This window comes from Diceros bicornis, chromosome 14 (assembly GCF_020826845.1).
Source record: "Diceros bicornis minor isolate mBicDic1 chromosome 14, mDicBic1.mat.cur, whole genome shotgun sequence".
NCBI classification, from domain to species: domain Eukaryota; kingdom Metazoa; phylum Chordata; class Mammalia; order Perissodactyla; family Rhinocerotidae; genus Diceros; species Diceros bicornis.
Genome location: NC_080753.1, coordinates 51,655,489 through 51,671,426, shown reverse-complemented (window position 1 = coordinate 51,671,426; position 15,938 = coordinate 51,655,489). Strand labels below are relative to the sequence as shown.

General features: G+C 43.0%; 1 protein-coding gene across 7 annotated transcripts in view; it reads left to right on the top strand.

Annotated features, from left to right (window-relative positions):
- The window catches only part of JARID2 (jumonji and AT-rich interaction domain containing 2), a 258,502-nt gene that overhangs the window by 106,022 nt on the left and 136,542 nt on the right, over nucleotides 1-15,938 (top strand). For 5 of the 7 annotated variants that reach the window (XM_058555224.1, XM_058555225.1, XM_058555223.1 and 2 more), the window contains one exon: nucleotides 9,373-9,508. The exons of 1 other annotated variant lie outside the window; for it this stretch is intronic. In XM_058555224.1, coding sequence (XP_058411207.1) covers nucleotides 9,373-9,508 — 136 coding nt within the window. Of the gene's footprint in view, nucleotides 1-7,608; nucleotides 7,736-9,372; nucleotides 9,509-15,938 lie in introns of all 7 variants that reach the window. One more of the 7 variants, XM_058555226.1, reaches the window with a different exon arrangement.

The following is a 15,938-nucleotide window of genomic DNA, read 5'->3' as shown; positions in this document are numbered from 1 at the left end:
CTGTGTGTGGGACGCGGCCTCAGCATGGCCAGAGAAGCGGTGCGTCGGTGCGCGCCCGGGATCCGAACCCGGGCCGCCAGCAGCGGAGCGCGCGCACTCAACCGCTAAGCCACGGGGCCGGCCCCCAAAGCACCGTTTAATTTGAAATCAAGCTAAGGAGCATCGTTTACAAGTTCAGTAGGTCACTGGCTTCCTGGCCACTTAGCTTATTTCTGGGTGTGACTGTTGCCCCCGATTTCTCGTTGATGTTTGAGTATTGACAGTTGAACCATTTTATGAATTCAAAAAAGAAGAAATAGCATCGAGTTGATTTGAGAAAGTGAGTTGATTTCTAATGGAGAAAATATTATTTTGTTAAAAGGGAAGAAACCGTAGTTTTGGCCTGCGTCTAAGTGGTACCTCGCACATTTTTCTTCAATATTCTCTCTTTTTTTGGCTCTGTAAATCCTTGTTGACGTTGAATTTGTGCCAAGAATCAACATCCCCAACAAATTTTTTTGATGCTTTCATTGTTCTCTTCTCAAACTGTTGACGGAAGAGGCTGGCATTTTAGACAGCAACAAATTGTATTAAGTAGGATGATTTAACAGTAGGTATATGCGGAACTTGTTTTCCTGAAAATAAAGGGCATCCATGTCGAGGTTTCCAGTCATTTTTCCCTGAAAGGAGGAAAGGGCTATCAATTGTTTCTCTTCACCTCCTTCATGGGCCCAGTCTTTCAAATTTTGTTTTCTTATTGGTCAGCTCTGTGCACCTGTCAGTCAAATCCACCATCCTCCTCCCTACGATGTGGCATTTCGTGTTAATCCAATTTAGGGTAAGGTTGAGCATTGCAATTGGGCATTGCACTTCATTTTCTTTTTAAAAGAGGTGAAAAGTCACAAATCCCTCCACTCCCAGAGCCTTGACAAGGTGGATAGAACTAGAATGTATATGCACATGGTGGTATTGGTAACTCATCCAGTGGCTCCTGCAATCCAAACACATAATCATTTGTTTTAGCACTTGTATACCTTTTAATAAAGGAGGTTTCATGTTAGGAGAAGGTCTTGATAACTGTGAACCTGAGTGTTCTCTTCCCTCCCAACCCCACACCCGCAGTTGCTCGTTTTACTTACAGGAGGCTGTGAGGAGCGTTTGACTTGCTGTGCCCTCCCCATGGAAGCAGGAGTGGTTTCTGTGGAATGTAACACCATCTGTAGCTCTGCCTTTCCCTGGGCACCGCACCCCCCCCCCCCCACGCCTCCTTATAGGCAGGTTGACACTTCAAACATGAGTGGGAGGTTCTGGATTTCAATTTAAAACACAGGTGTGTATTACACTTCAATCCTGGTGTGTCTTGGATATTGGCTTTTTATTTGGTGATGTGGTTAAAAATGATCTCTGTGGTGTTGTAGACCTTTTTTTTTGTTTTTTAAATGGATTCAAATCTGCTAGAAGCGACCTAGTTTAGTTGGTAGACCTTTGTCCCAGTTTCCACCAACTGTCCCTGCATTATTATTAACAGTGCCCTTGGTTGGGATAAATTACTTGGTCCCTCTACCTGTGATGCATGAGTCTCTTACGAAGTTTGCTCACAAGTGATAGGAAATTACCTTCCATTGGGCCCTTTATCCATTTTTAAATAGTTGTAATTGTTAGAATTTTTTTGTGCTGAGGAAGATTCACCCTGAGCTAACATCTGTTGCCAATCTTCCTCTTTTTTTTTTTTTTTGCTTGAGGAAGATTAGCTCTGAGCTAACATCTGTGCCAGTCTTTCTTCATGTTGTGTGTGGGACACTGCCACAGCATGGCTGACGAGTGGTGTAGGTCTGCGCCCCAGATCGGAACCCACGAACCTAGGCCACCTAAGTGAAGTGCGCTGACTTGAAGCACTATGCCATGAGGCTGGCCCTGAAAATGTTTTTCTTTTTTTAATTGATCAGAAATGTGCTTCCCTCTAACCCATGCTTTTTCATCCTTTTTTCCTCTCTCCTAAATCAAGGTGGCCTGATTTTGAAACCATAATAAAAACCGAGACTTGGGCAAGTTACGCAAGGATGCTTTGAGAGATGACCTTAGGGTTGATATTCTTTCTGTTACACAAGGTGGTCTTAGAGATCAATAAGAGAAAGTCTGTCCCTCTCCCCTGACTTCCCCTCCCCCCTCCTCTTCGTAGTCTCCACCTAGAGCTGCAGCTCATGAGATGTTTTGGTTTTTCATACAACATGTACATTTGCCTCTTGAAATTAGTAATTTTAATTTTGCTTTCATTTAGGAGTCAATGTGAGTTACACATTTGACGTTTTTCTCTTTAATAACAAATTTCTGAGTTTGGAAATTTCGCTTCCTGATCTGGCACCTGCCATGTAGTGGACCGTCCGACTGACTACCTGGTTGCGTGCGCCAGCTCCTTTTTCTCTCCAGCTGTGTGACCTTTGGGCAAGACACTGAAACTCATCTCTAAAAAAATAACTAAGAGTTTCGTGATTACTTCCTTTCCCACACATTTTAAACCAAAGGGAGAAAGCAGTGGTGTGGCTCTTGTGCTAAGGGGAGGCTGAGCAGAGAGAATCTCGAACATTAATTGCGTGTAAGTGCTGAGCCCAACGTCTAGCATATTGAGCACCCAGTAGACATTTGCCATCATTACAGTCATTATCACTTTTTATATTCTCCCCTTATGACTCCAAGAGTATCGTCCTCTGCCTACCACCTGTTTTGCAAGCTTGACTGACCGGGACGTCTCTGTTTTCTTGCACTGAGGTAGTTGAGTGCTCTGAAGAGTTTTTGAAGGTCCCTCTTGTTGAAGAGCTGGCTGTCATTGGAGAGCAGAGCCTGTGGCTGAGTGGAGGGTATGACTTGACTGTATCAATGATCTGATCAGTCTTAAGACAATAAGTTAGAAGAACTCTTGGTGCAGTTATAGTATGTCATTATCAATAATCCAGTGTTTTAAAGCATGGATGATGGAGAGAGAATTTGAATAGTCAGCAAATTTATTATTTATGTTAGGATGCCTCATTTCAGGTTTTATTTAAACTTACATTGGTTTGAATTTACACCGCCAGTGGAGGTTGGGGTAGGTACTCAAATACATTGAAAACAGTCACAGTTTTAAGTTATTCATGCTTGTGCCCACAACTCTATCTCTTCTCCATGAGGACGTGTGGATAGATAGAAGGCATGGCAACCTGCTCTCCATAGATCCTATACCTTCTTTTCTGTCTTGTAAAATAAACCTGGTTAAGGAGGGCAACTTGGTTCATATTATCATGTACACGTGGCTTTCTGTTAGTGGCTTGTGTTGGTTTTGTTGTTTTGTTTTTTGCTTTAGTAGTGAGGAGATCATCCCAGGAAAAGAATTCTCTAACTGTGAGCTGTTATTTTCGTTGGATTGAGGCCTTCCTTTGCGTTTTGTTGCATTGTAATGAAAAAAAATTTACTCCCTCCCTCTCCCCAGGAAACAAATAAAATCACCATAGAGGGTATAGGTAACTCCAAGCTTAAAGAGATCCTACAGTGTGATGTGCCTGCTACAATTTATTCTAACTTTTGGATTTGTGCGTGGAAATAGAAAATGATCTTATTGCTTATGTTGGTCTTGTTCTGAAATATTATTCACATGTTGGAATGTGTGTTTAGTTCTGGTTGTCATATTTTAAAGAGAAGTCATGTGGCCGAACCGGTGGCGTAGTGGTTTAAGTTCGTGTGCTCCGCTTCGGCGCCCTGGAGTTCGAGGGTTCAGATCCCGGTCATAGACCTGTGCACGGCTCGTCAAGCCATGCTGTGGGGCTGGCCCTGTGGCTTAGCGGTTAAGTGCGCGCGCTCCGCTACTGGCGGCCCGGGTTCGGATCTCGGGCGCACACCGATGTACCGCTTCTCCAGCCATGCTGAGGCCGAGTCCCGCATGCAGCAACTAGAAGGATGTGCAGCTATGACATACAACTATCTACTGGGGCTTTGGGGGCAAAAAAAAGGAGGGGGATTGGCAATAGATGTTAGCTCAGAGCTGGTCTTCCTCAGCAAAAAGAGGAGGATTAGCATGGATGTTAGCTCAGGGCTGATCTTCCTCACACACACACAAAAAAAGCCATGCTGTGGTGGCATCCCACATACAAAATAGAGGAAGATGGGCACATGTTAGCTCAGGGCCAATCTTCCTCACCAAAAAAATAGAAATAAATAAAAAAATAGAGAAGTCATCCCACGTTGGGTAATTGGAGGACGAAGGTTTGAGAGACCATGTCACATAAGGAATGATTTAAGGAATCAGCATTACTTAGTGGCTTACTTTTTTGTTGATTTTGCCTGTGTTATTTGATCACTTGTTTGAGCTCAGTGAAGAGAAGTCGAAGGGAAGATTTCTCAGGGTATATTAATAAATAGACTTCTTAATTCTTGCAGTAGGAATGACAATAGTAGGTGTATGTTAGAAGTAATTGTCTTGGGATTTTACATCACCTTTACCTTTGCCTATATTCTGATGGAAATTAGAAAGTGATATGAAATGGACATAGTATGGGGAACTAATGTATACAGCAGAGCTTCTCAAAGTGGAATGTGCATGGGAATCACCTGGAGACTTTCTTAAAATGCAGATTCTGATTAAGTAGGTTTGGGCTGGGACCTAAGAGTCTATATTTCTAACAAGATGCCAAATGGTTAAGGCACTGGTGGTCTTTGGACCACGCTTGGAGTTGCGAGGATATGGAAGGAGGTGAGAGAAGGCTGTTTAATCTCTGACCTGGACTGTGAGCTTTGGAGAATTGTTAGAGGGTGCTGTCTGCTACAAGGAGTGTAGTGTCTTCATGTGCTTACTTTCTCTGCTCCTTTTCCTTCCATGTCTATTAGAAAATTTGGGGCAGCTAGAGGTGATGTGCTTTTTTTCCTTTTCCGTAAGTGTTCAAGTTCCTGACCAGTTGCCATTTTTGATAAGAAATTCTCTGGTTATCTCTAAGAATGGCAAACATTTTGCAAATGAAAAGAAAACCTTGTCACCTTTACTTTTAAAGGCCTTATTACTCAATCTTCCATTTGCCAAAAAAGTGATTTATAGCAGTTAATAGCAAAGTCAATCTAGATCTATGTGATGATTTTCTTTTTCCTCCTCTTTCTCTCTCTCTCTCTCTCTCTCTCTCTGTTTTTCCTCCTGTCAGCAGACCCAAATATTTTTATTTGTGTCAGGGTTGGGGAAATATAAGGAAGAGACTGGGGGATAGGAATGAGGAAAGGTGGTGCATTGTCTGGGAGCTTGAATTGTTTTTCTCCAAATTTTGATGGGCTATTAATCTAGAGGTCTTATCGAAACTCCAAATGGCAATAGCTGTTTTTAAATCTTTAATACAATTCATGAGAAGAACTGATACACTTCTGGGCAACTGAATTTGCATTAGAATAAAGCTACTGGACTCGTATATCAATGGCTACAACTCCTCCTGTATCTTCCTTTGTTAAGCTGGCCAGTAAACCGGGATAGACAGAGTGCTTGGTTTGTGGAGCATTCTGGAGGAAGCCAAGAAAGGCTCTCTCTCACTCTTCAGTGCTGCCTTCAAATCCTGAGTGATTCCATCTGAGGAGAGGGAGAGCAACATGGCCTAGGAAGGTCAAAAGGGGATAAATGTGGACCTTGGCGCATGAGGCATGAGTTGATTTGGAAATAGTCATTTGGGGATGAATAATTGAATATAGAGGGTGGAGGGGGAATATGATGAGAGAATCCTGGGAGATACAGAGGAAAAGCAGCCTGTGTAGATGCGATGAGGATGGTAGGGAGAGGAACAGTGAGAACCCGAAAGAGGTAGGTAGTGAAAGAATTGGTTAGTATTTGGCTGAAGGTAAGGGGCTGTGACAGGGTCATTCGGTTTGGGCCCTGTAAGACCGGGTTGACTTGCAGACAGGCACTCTGTTTTTGCAGGGAACTAGGTGGTTGTGGAAGGAGGGGTGGTGCAGCCACTGTGTTGGGATGTCGCCAGGATGTTGACAAACTTACTGCTGAGAATGAGAGGCCTAGCCTGACCCTTCTGGATTAGTCACAGTGGGGAGTGTTTTATGGGGGTGACAGTGATTTAAGTCAAGAAAATGGTAGTGATTTCAGGCACTTCACTTAAAACATCCTGGGTGCTTGTAAGAATAGGCACTGGCGGGCCAAGTTTGGGTAAAAGTACGTGAGAGGCACGGGATTGAGTTTTTACTGTTTCTAGAAATACTTATTGGGCTCTTACTGGATCAGGCATGTTTTAGGTGCTCAGCTAACAGTGGTAAACAGGAGAAATAGCTTCCTGACCCCATGCAGACATTGTTTAAATGGCTGATTAAGTAAGACAGCTATTGGAAAAGGGAAGATAAAAGGGAAGCCCCATACTCAGAGGTCATGTAAAGTCTTGGAGAGAGAGAAGAGGTGTTTGTATTTTGAGTTGCCTGACCTCTAATGGTAGAGTTATATCTGGGCTGTCGTCTAGAGCACTGGGTCCTGGGGCTGTTCTGACAGCGATAAGACCACGGCAGAGCAAGTGTTACACTTGAGGTACCTTCTTTTTGGCTTTCCAGGATACTGAACGTGGACAGCCCTGTGTAGCCTTCTGGTTGTGTGCCTGCGAACTCTGCTTTCTGCCTCTAGCATTCCACTAGGGAGGGGTGTAAGCTTAGTGTTGGGTGATTCATCACAACTCTACAGCTGTGAAAGGCAGTTTAATTTTTAATTTCTGAATTATTACCTGCCTCTTGAGCTTTTGGAAACAGAACAGAGCCAACTTATTACCTACTAGGTTTGTGTCTTGCATCAACATTGAGGGAGGTGACAAGTCATGACCAGCACTTTAGATTATAAAAGAACATGTGTGTGTAAAAAAAAAAAATAATAATAATAATAATTTTGAGTTTTTAATGTCTAGAATTTGAGACCCCATAATCTGTGTCATGGATTTGCTTCTCCTGTATTTAAAGTACTTTATAGGTGTAATGAAGCTGCTTGTGTCAGTAAGTAAACCTTGAATGCGTCTTTCTTTGCAGGAGTTTTTCATCTCGCATGGTTTATGCTTTAGTTAGGCATTAGTTGTGGGGGTATAATTCTCTCATGGAGGCTTGATGTCAGAATGAAGGCACCAGCCTGAACAGAATGCAGTAAATCGTCACAGGAGTTTTACATTGAAAGCTATTTTGGGGCTTTATAATTTATATACTGTGTATATGTAGAAAATAGTAGTTTATCGTCACATCCCTGTTGGTTGTGGAGATGCAAGTGGCGAGAAGAGGAACCTGGTCGTGATGAAGAGAATTCTGCTGGACAGCCTTTATTGCATAGACTGTGGATGCTGAAAAGGTGGATTTCAGCCTAATGAGCATTAACTCTTCCTGAGGTTAAGACTGTCATTCAGTTGCAGCAAATAAGTTGTGGGCGCTTTCATACAAACTCAAGGAAGTTGCTATAAGAGTGAATTCAACTTCATTGTGCTTTTCATGTGTTGTGTAGCTAAATCATCTGCCTTTTACCCATGCGGTTTATTTGGGCTCCTCAAATGGGTCTGGTCAGAGTGCTTCATTTTTCCGGTTTTTAACCGTGTAGTTGGAAGGTCTCTAGTGAGTTGTACCCAGTAGCAGTTAAGAAATTGTGTGTGTTCCTCCTGTCAGGTTGAGGCAGTTTGCTGGCTGCTGTGAGCCTTCGTGTTTGAACCTCCACCACCAGGCTGGTCTATAGACGTCTTGGCTGTCTCAGGAGAGCGACCAGGAAGACAGGATGTGCCTTCTTCCTCTAGGGGTAACGGAAATCTCACTTGGCAGGTCTACAGGAGTGAAGGATGCAGAGAGGAAGGTGGAAATCCTAGCTCTGTTCTTTCCCAGGGCTTGTCTTCCCCTTATTATAGAAGACAGAGAATTACTCTCGTTCTAGGAAATCCTGGAAGCTTAACCAGAGTGCAGCTTAAGTTATTTAGGGCTTAGAGTGTCTATGTGGTTGGATTTCTAAGATGTCGTTTATGTTTATGCAGAGTTTAGGAATTTAAGAGCTGGAAAAGACCTCAGATCATCTGGCCCCCTTGTCGAGGCTCATGGAGGTTTTATGTAACCCGTTAGTGGCAGGGAGTAAAAACCAGTTGAGTTGGACATCCAGTACAACACACCAGTCGAACTCAGAGGTATTCAGCCTTCGGTTTGAACAAAAGAAACCTGAATATCCAAAATCCTGCCTTCACCCAGGGTATTAATGTCTTCCTTATTCTCTTAAGGCCCAAAATATCTGAGAAGCTCAAATACTTCCATCTCTAAATTGAACTCTGTTATAAAATGCTTAAGTCTTGAAGTAGATGTGTGAATGTGAAGATTTCTTACACTAGCAGACAGTAGACAGATATCCACAGAAGAGAACCTTCCTTAGCCATGTGAGTCAACACTTTCAACCTTAAAAACCTTCCTGCTGGTTTTCTGACACCGTTACCTCAGTTTAGTCACCAGTATCAACCATCTCCGTCTTCCCAGACTTGGCTCTTATTCTGTCTCAGTTCCCTGTGAGTCTCACCCCAACTGCCCCAGACCCCAGTGCTTCTTCAGTTCTAAACTTTCTTTATATCTTTACTGCTGGGATTGCTGAAATGGTCTGGGCTGGCTGCTAGTTCTTTGGTTGCCCCACTCCCACCCTCCTAGCCTGGCCTTCGTTTTGTTCTTTCCTCTTCAGGAACTTGCATTGGATCTAATACAACAGACATAAGGGAGCCACACGTTTAAATTAGACCTTCAAGACCTATTATTAACCTGTGTGTATTTCTTCTTTTTTTAAAATCACCCCCTTACCCCACTTCACCAAGATCCATTGCCCTTTCTACAGTGGTCTCTCTGTTCCCTTTCATTGTGACTCATTGCCTTAAGAGGCCATTGCAGATCCAATTTCATTTTCTGACTGAATTGTAAATTCCTTGAAGGTAGCACCAACCCCCAACGACAACAACAACAATTTCCAGAAGAGTGCAGCACATATTTGTAAGGCAGTATGCATTCTGGCATTACTCACTTCATAAAACTCCCATGCAATGGTTCGTTACACCTCTGGTTGTGGGTGTAATAACTCCTCTTTCTAAGCTTTGCCAGGAATGTAAAACTTCAGGATTACCAGTTAATGAAGGTATTTGGGTGTGAGTATATAATAAAGGAAGTGGGATGGTTACATCTTCCTTCCAGTCCTTGTACAGCCTGTGCGGTAGTTTTTTGCCTGAGATCTCTCCAGATGTTGGAAGGGCCAATGCTTTCCCTTTACCATATGATGTGGTTTTGATCTCCAGAACTGGGTCTCGGTCACACAATACTTGTTTGGGTTTTTTTTTTTAATTTGTTCTGACTCTTAATGTTTGCATGCTTTCTTTTAAGTAACTCCCCTTCTCCCCTTTCTTTCTTATGTTTCTCCAGGATGACAGTGATGGGATTCCATGGTCAGAAGAAAGGGTGGTACGTAAAGTTCTTTATTTGTCTCTGAAGGAGTTCAAGAATGCCCAGAAGAGGCAGCATGGTGAAGGCATTGCTGGGAGTCTGAAAACAGTGAATGGTGAGTGGAGTATTTTGTTGGAATTGGATGATGTCTCTGGGCATGGCCTTGTTTCTGAGTTGGATGTGTTTTTGGCGGCTTGTGCTTCTCAGGCTAAGCCCCTAAGGGCAGTTATTCTGGACATCCGATTGGGTTTATAGATTGATTTTTTTATGTTCTTTTATATGTTGCATAATATAATTGACAAGGTTCCTTAGTTAGTCCGTTCCTTATAGACAAGACCAGGGCTGCGATCTGATTTCTATGAGGTCCTGGGTTGAATGTGGAGCCTGTGTTACAGGTTTTTCTGTGGGTATCTTTCTACCCAAGTATGGCAGCAGAAGCCTTTGGTCTTGCTGAAATTTGGAGACTTTGGTTCTTATCTCCTGTTTGTATAGGAAGTAGCCTAAATCTACCATGTACCTACTGCCCTTCCTGCTCTCTGGCTCCACAGCCTCTGAAGTACCTGCTTCCTTCCTTGCTGATCAGGCCGGGCAGGTTGCTACATGGCAGCAGGTGTACAGTGGCTTAGAATTCCTGTGCCTGCAGAAGTGGTCTTCCTGTATGGTTATCAAATGGATCCTTGAAGCCTGGAAGGAAAGTTCCTCCTCTCTGAGTTGCTTCTGATGTCTTGTTTAACAGGGTTAGTATGATTCGGATGAAATCATCCAATGAAAACCATCTCAGGACAAGCATTTGGTTATATTTATTTTATTTCAGTGGATGTGGCTGTGGTAGCATTCCAGGTATTGCTTGTACTTATTAATCTCGTAGAACTATAGATAAAATGAGAATGAATTGATCATGTTCTGGTTTGTGCTTGCTTGGAGCAGGGAGTCAAGGAAGAGGAGATGCTGTCAGTTGCAGAATCTTTGCTCTGGTCTTAGGGTTATAGTCGTCACACATGGGTACTTGATGGCTCGCCACAGTGCAGAGTGACAGGTTTACTTAGGGCTTCCAGTTTCTTTCCAGCCTGCTCGGTTGTAGGTGAGTTGTCTGGGAGCCTCTTATTGGAACTAGTGCTTACAGACAGACAGGAACTGTTGCCGCGCTGTTTCTGCAGGGCCGTGGCAGGGTTTTCTGAGCTGTCCTCCCTGAACTCTGCCTGGATTTGCCCTACCACCCACTCAAGTTCTGTCACTCTCTCCTTCTAGTGTTGTGTCACTAGAAACAAGAACCCCCTGAAATCTGAGCCAACGTATAGAGGAAAGGACCTTTTTGAATTTCTTTTACATTTGCAGAAGCAAAATAAGTAGTGGAATCTGTTGCCACAAGTATATAATTTGGACCCCCCCTGTATGCTCATGGATCTCCAACAGGTAGGGACCCCATCTGTTCCTTGGCTGCCTGTAATACAGTAAGTTCTCAGCCCCTGTGTCTATTTAGAGAGCATTTGATGTGGTAGTTGTTGTTGTCATTGCTTCACATTGAACAAAGTGTTTTGCTTGATGAATTTTTGCGGGGGGTGGGGGGAGGCTGAAGGGGGAAAATATCATTGAAACCTGGAGTTAAAGTGGACCGTGGCTGCTGTGTGGTTTACAGGTTACTTCTGTGATAAGGGATGCTCTCATTCTACTATTCAGGAATCACAATGGCTTCCTGCTTTTGGAATCTCTTAACAGTTAAAAAACAACTCAACTGGGATAATCAGCTTTTAGGACAAGAATTTAGCCAGGTAGATGTCCAGGATTGAATAAAGGTAGAATTTGGGTAAAAGAACAAAAAGGAAACCATTCAAGAAGAACTAGCGCTGCCAGCTATTTGACCAAATGTAGCTCTCCTTTTTATTGACGTAGTCAAGGGTTTGGCAATACTGAGAAAGGAATTCTAAGAAAAGTTGGTGAAGACATCTCTTTTGGGATCCTTGAAGACTTGAAATAATTCCTGTACCACTTTCATAAAGAAAAGGTAGTTTTTGTCGCGGTACTTTGCCTTTCACCCTGCTAAAGACTGACTTGTCTTTTTTTTTTTTTCTTAAATACTGAGACCCCCCAAGGCTTCTCTGTTTTGGTTGTGAAATTGCTGTGAAGGGGCCTTTTTCTGATTCCTGTTTGGTGTTTGCGCAGGCAGCATTCCAAGGCCACCTTTTTGTTATTCCATGTTTTGGATTTCAGTAGCATTTCTAAGTAAACACATCTCCTTGTTTCAGAACTTAACTACGTTTTAAGAATAATTTTCTTAAAGGCAGCGAACATGTTGAACAAAGTGTGCTTTCTTGTTTGGGGGGCTACTGGAAAGCCCAAGAAACCAGAATCGTTACCATGGGAATAACTCCTTCGCCATAGGTCCCAGAATCTTAGGAGTGCTCTCCTGGGGGTTGTGACCCATAGAAAGCTGAAATAGCAGGGAGCATCCAGACTTTTTTGGCTGATGAGATTGGGAATCGGGATGATTGCGAGCAGTGTCATCTTTGATGTGCGTATGTATGTGGGCATATATGTGTATCACTTGTGTTTGAATAGGTGATGTATAGAAGATGATCATTCATATACTATCCAATAGAATGACCTTGTCTTAAGCTGTATATCACAGAACACTATCTTGGGGTTGGTGGCGCAAGTGAAGATAGATTAGCGAGGGCATGGGGGAGAACTGTTTTAACAGTCATGCAAGGTACATGTTTTAAGTTTTTTGGTTGTTAATCCCTCAATTCCTTGAGGTTCCCTTTCAAAAGTTGAAATAATTCCACTGGTCCAGTTTTAATTGTGACAGAAATTTGTCTGATGGTCCAGTTTTGAAACTGTCCGGTACAGAGCCCTTGCTGGGAGGTGGGGCATGAAACTGGACTGGACAAGGGCGAGAGCATGTGCCTGTACCCCGGATAGGGTGGTGTGGGGGCACTTCTGCCCCTGTGTCCCCCACTTTCACGCTTTGTAGCTTGGGGACCTTGGGTAGTGACATACCTCTGAGACGCCCAGTGTTTTCATTTGTCAGCTGAATAAAACGTCCTTGTGGGGCTTTGTCATGTTGTATGTGGTGGTGATTTTCCTCAGGTCACACGTCTATTTATTATACAGTAGCAGAGTTGGTGTTACAGCTCAAGTCTGTAATTTTGAATCCAGTACTTACTTTAGAGCACAGACTAGATGAAAATTATACCGTATCTTTGCAGCAGTAGTATTGAATAAAAGGTGTTTTATTTTTTTCCGTATCACAATTTCTTTTTCTTTTTTTTGAGGAAGATCAGCCCTGAGCTAACATCCAGTGCCAATCCTCCTCTTTTTGCTTAGGAAGATCGGCCCTGGGCTAACATCCATGCCTGTCTTCCTCTACTTTATATGGGACGCCACCACAGCATGGCTTGACAAAGGTGTGTCAGTTCGTGCCGGGGATCCAAACCTGTGAACCCCAGGCCGCCAAAGCGGAGCGTGTGCACTTAACCGCTACGCCACTGGGCCAGCCCCCCTATTGTATTTTAACAAAGATGTTTCTGGGTTATTGGTCCTGCTAGAGTTTCCTGGGAAAATTCAATTAAAAATAATATTTTGCATTAACATTAGAATGGGCTTGACATAATATTTATCTAATTTGAAAACTAATTACCATCACTTCTGCTAAATCATTGACATGTTAGGATGATGAGCAAACAGCCTCTTGCCCTTACCTCTTGTGCGAGGTGGGTTGGGTGTCTGTTAAAACTAAAAACAGTGGCAGCTGTATCTGAGCGGCTGAGCTCAGCTGCCCATTTCTGCAGGTCTGGTATGGTAGTAACAACCCAAACAGACAGAAGATAGTAGAGAGACCTCATATTTTATGTCATAAAATCCATGTTTGCCATCAATCTTGCTTTTGTGGTTCTAAAGTGACAAGCAATGAATTTTTTTGTCCTACTAGAGGTAGAGAATGTAGCCTTGTGGATTTGTCTGTGTAGGAATTGAAGCCATCACTGCAGCTCGTTGGTTGGAGCCAGGCTTAGAGGGGAGGCAGCGCTAAGATTTTTGCTGATTGTGAGCCTTCTGTCTACTTCCTGCTGTCGATAATGCCACTTTTTCTGGCTGTAATAAATTGACAAAGGCTTGGGAAAGGGCTGGCAGAGGCTGAAGCCTCGGCCACTCTTTGAGGGCCCTTGGCCCACCGGGGCTGAAATTAGGGACATTTAAATAATAACATGCTCCACAAATAATGAGTACACATAATTACATAGTAAGAGAGGGGAGCTATTAGCTGTATTTGAATTTCATTTGCTTCCTATAAATGTCATCTGAGATCCAGGAAGCCCTCTGGCCAGCTACAGAGTCTTGACTAGATTTACGAGAACCTGGATCCTTTTTCTTAGAATCTTACAGTAGTTGTGATAGCCAACCTGTATTGGGTGCTCACTATTTACCAATTATTGTTCTAGCATTTAATCTTCAGAACAAGCCATTTTATAGATGAGGAAATGATACACTGGAGTGGATTAGCAGTTTTTCTGCATAGTACCTGGCAGAGCCAGGATGTAAACCCCGGCTTTCTGCATTAGCACTCCCCTGCTTTTAACCACCACTTAGAAAAATAGACGTAATTTCAGAACCCTCCGTATAGATAGGATTCTAAAAATAAGAATTTGTAGGAGGACTTTTTTTTTCTAATAGCAATTTCCTTTGAAGGATATATGTGAAATCTTTTCTTGGGAAAGAGACCTCCGAAGAAGTCGGGAGTCCTAAGTATTTATTAATGTGAGCAATTTTCTAGGCTTTATTAGAGGTCATAATTGAATTGATAGTCAGAGGGAATCAAAAAATTGCACTCCTTCTGATTGGTTACCCTCTTTACTTCAGTCACAGGTACCCAAATGCATTCATTATTTCCTTCTATTTTCTTCACCTAGAGATAGAGATTTGTATTTTTAAGAGATTTGTATTTTTAAGACTGTTGTTGAACGTGCAGGTTGGAAATCACTGGAGGGCCACCAGTCATCTTACTGCAGTGGTGAGAGGGGGTGTAGCCTTTCTGGCAACAACTTGCAGTCAGGGAAAGTTGGAAGTGCAGGTATACGACCCTCCTCGCCCTCCTTTTATTTCGAAGGAGTAGAATTTTGGACTCCCTTCAAAATCTTTCTTGAAGATTCCTGATGTTTGTGGAATGAAACATGAGTCCAACTCCCGCAAACTCGTTGTTCACAGCATAAAATAATGACTTGTGAGTCAAAATCAAAAAAAGACACCGGGCTGGCCCGGTGGCCTAGTGGTTAAGTTTGCATGTTCTACTTAGGCAGCCTGGGGTTCGCTGGTTCGGATCCTGGGCGCGGACCTCCTCACCGCTTGTCAAGCCATGCTGAGGTGGCGTCCCACATAGAAGGGCTACAACTCTACAACTATGATATACAACTACGTGCTGGGGCTTTGGGGAGAAAAAAGAAAAAGAGGAAGATTGGCAACAGATATTAGCACAGGGCCAGTCTTCCTCAAAAAAAAAAAAAAACAAAAAAAGTCAGGGCACATTGTCTGGTGAATGGAAGTGTATTTATGGAGCTATATTTGAAATGAAGGTTTTGGTTGTCTGGATGCCTTGCCTCGGCCTGAAGCTCTCAGGTCTGGTTGTTCTAAAGATGGTCCCTACTTTGACAAAAGTGACAGTTTTTTTTCTTTTGAAGAACATGGCTTACCCTTAGGCTTTGCCCCAGTTGAACTGCTGCTGTGTAAGTGTAGGGGCCTCCGTAAGCTGCAGGGAGCCCCAGCTCGGGCTGCTCTCAAGTCAGCTGCTCCAGGGGGCTAGTTGGTTAAGTTTTCTCGAACACTCCAGTCTCGGAGACTTTTCTTACCTATGTCCCCTGATGTATGAGACAACACTCCATATGAAAGAAAGCTGGGTGAAATGAGGGTAAATACACTTCGTTGAAAACCACTAAAATTTATTCTTTGTTGAAAGCAAAGCTACATTTATCTTGGAAGACGGTCGAGTTGAGAAGGCTTGATTTCTCTCTCTCTTTGTAGCTTTCTTGTGGTCAATCTCTTTATGACCAAAGTATTGCAGATGGGGCATTTCTGGATAGAGCTTCCATCTGATCAATACTTGATAGAGTCTTTAGTATGTAGGAGGTATTGTGAGTAATAAAACTGAACTCAAGTGGCTTATGTTGAGGAGTCAGAATACCTTATTTCACCCTATCTAAGATGTCATTGAGTGATGCACCATGTTTTTATGTATCAATAAGAAAAGGAAAAAATGCTTTCAATTATAAGGGTAAGCCATCATAATTTGTAAGATGCTTTCTAATTTTAGATATGCATGTTTTAACCTGAGAAAAATGTGTGTGTGACCTGGAATCAGTGAAGAAGAAAATAATACTGAAGGAGAAACGCTTTAAAAATGAGAGGTGTGTGACTGTGTGTTTGCTCTAGTGTGAGAAGCTAGCAGGGAGGCAGATGTGGAAAAGGCCCAGTGTTGAGCTACCAGGAAAGGCTTCACTCCAGAAGTTGCATGCCGTGAGCCTTGAATGCTGCGGGACTTTGTGAGCAAGGGCTGGGGA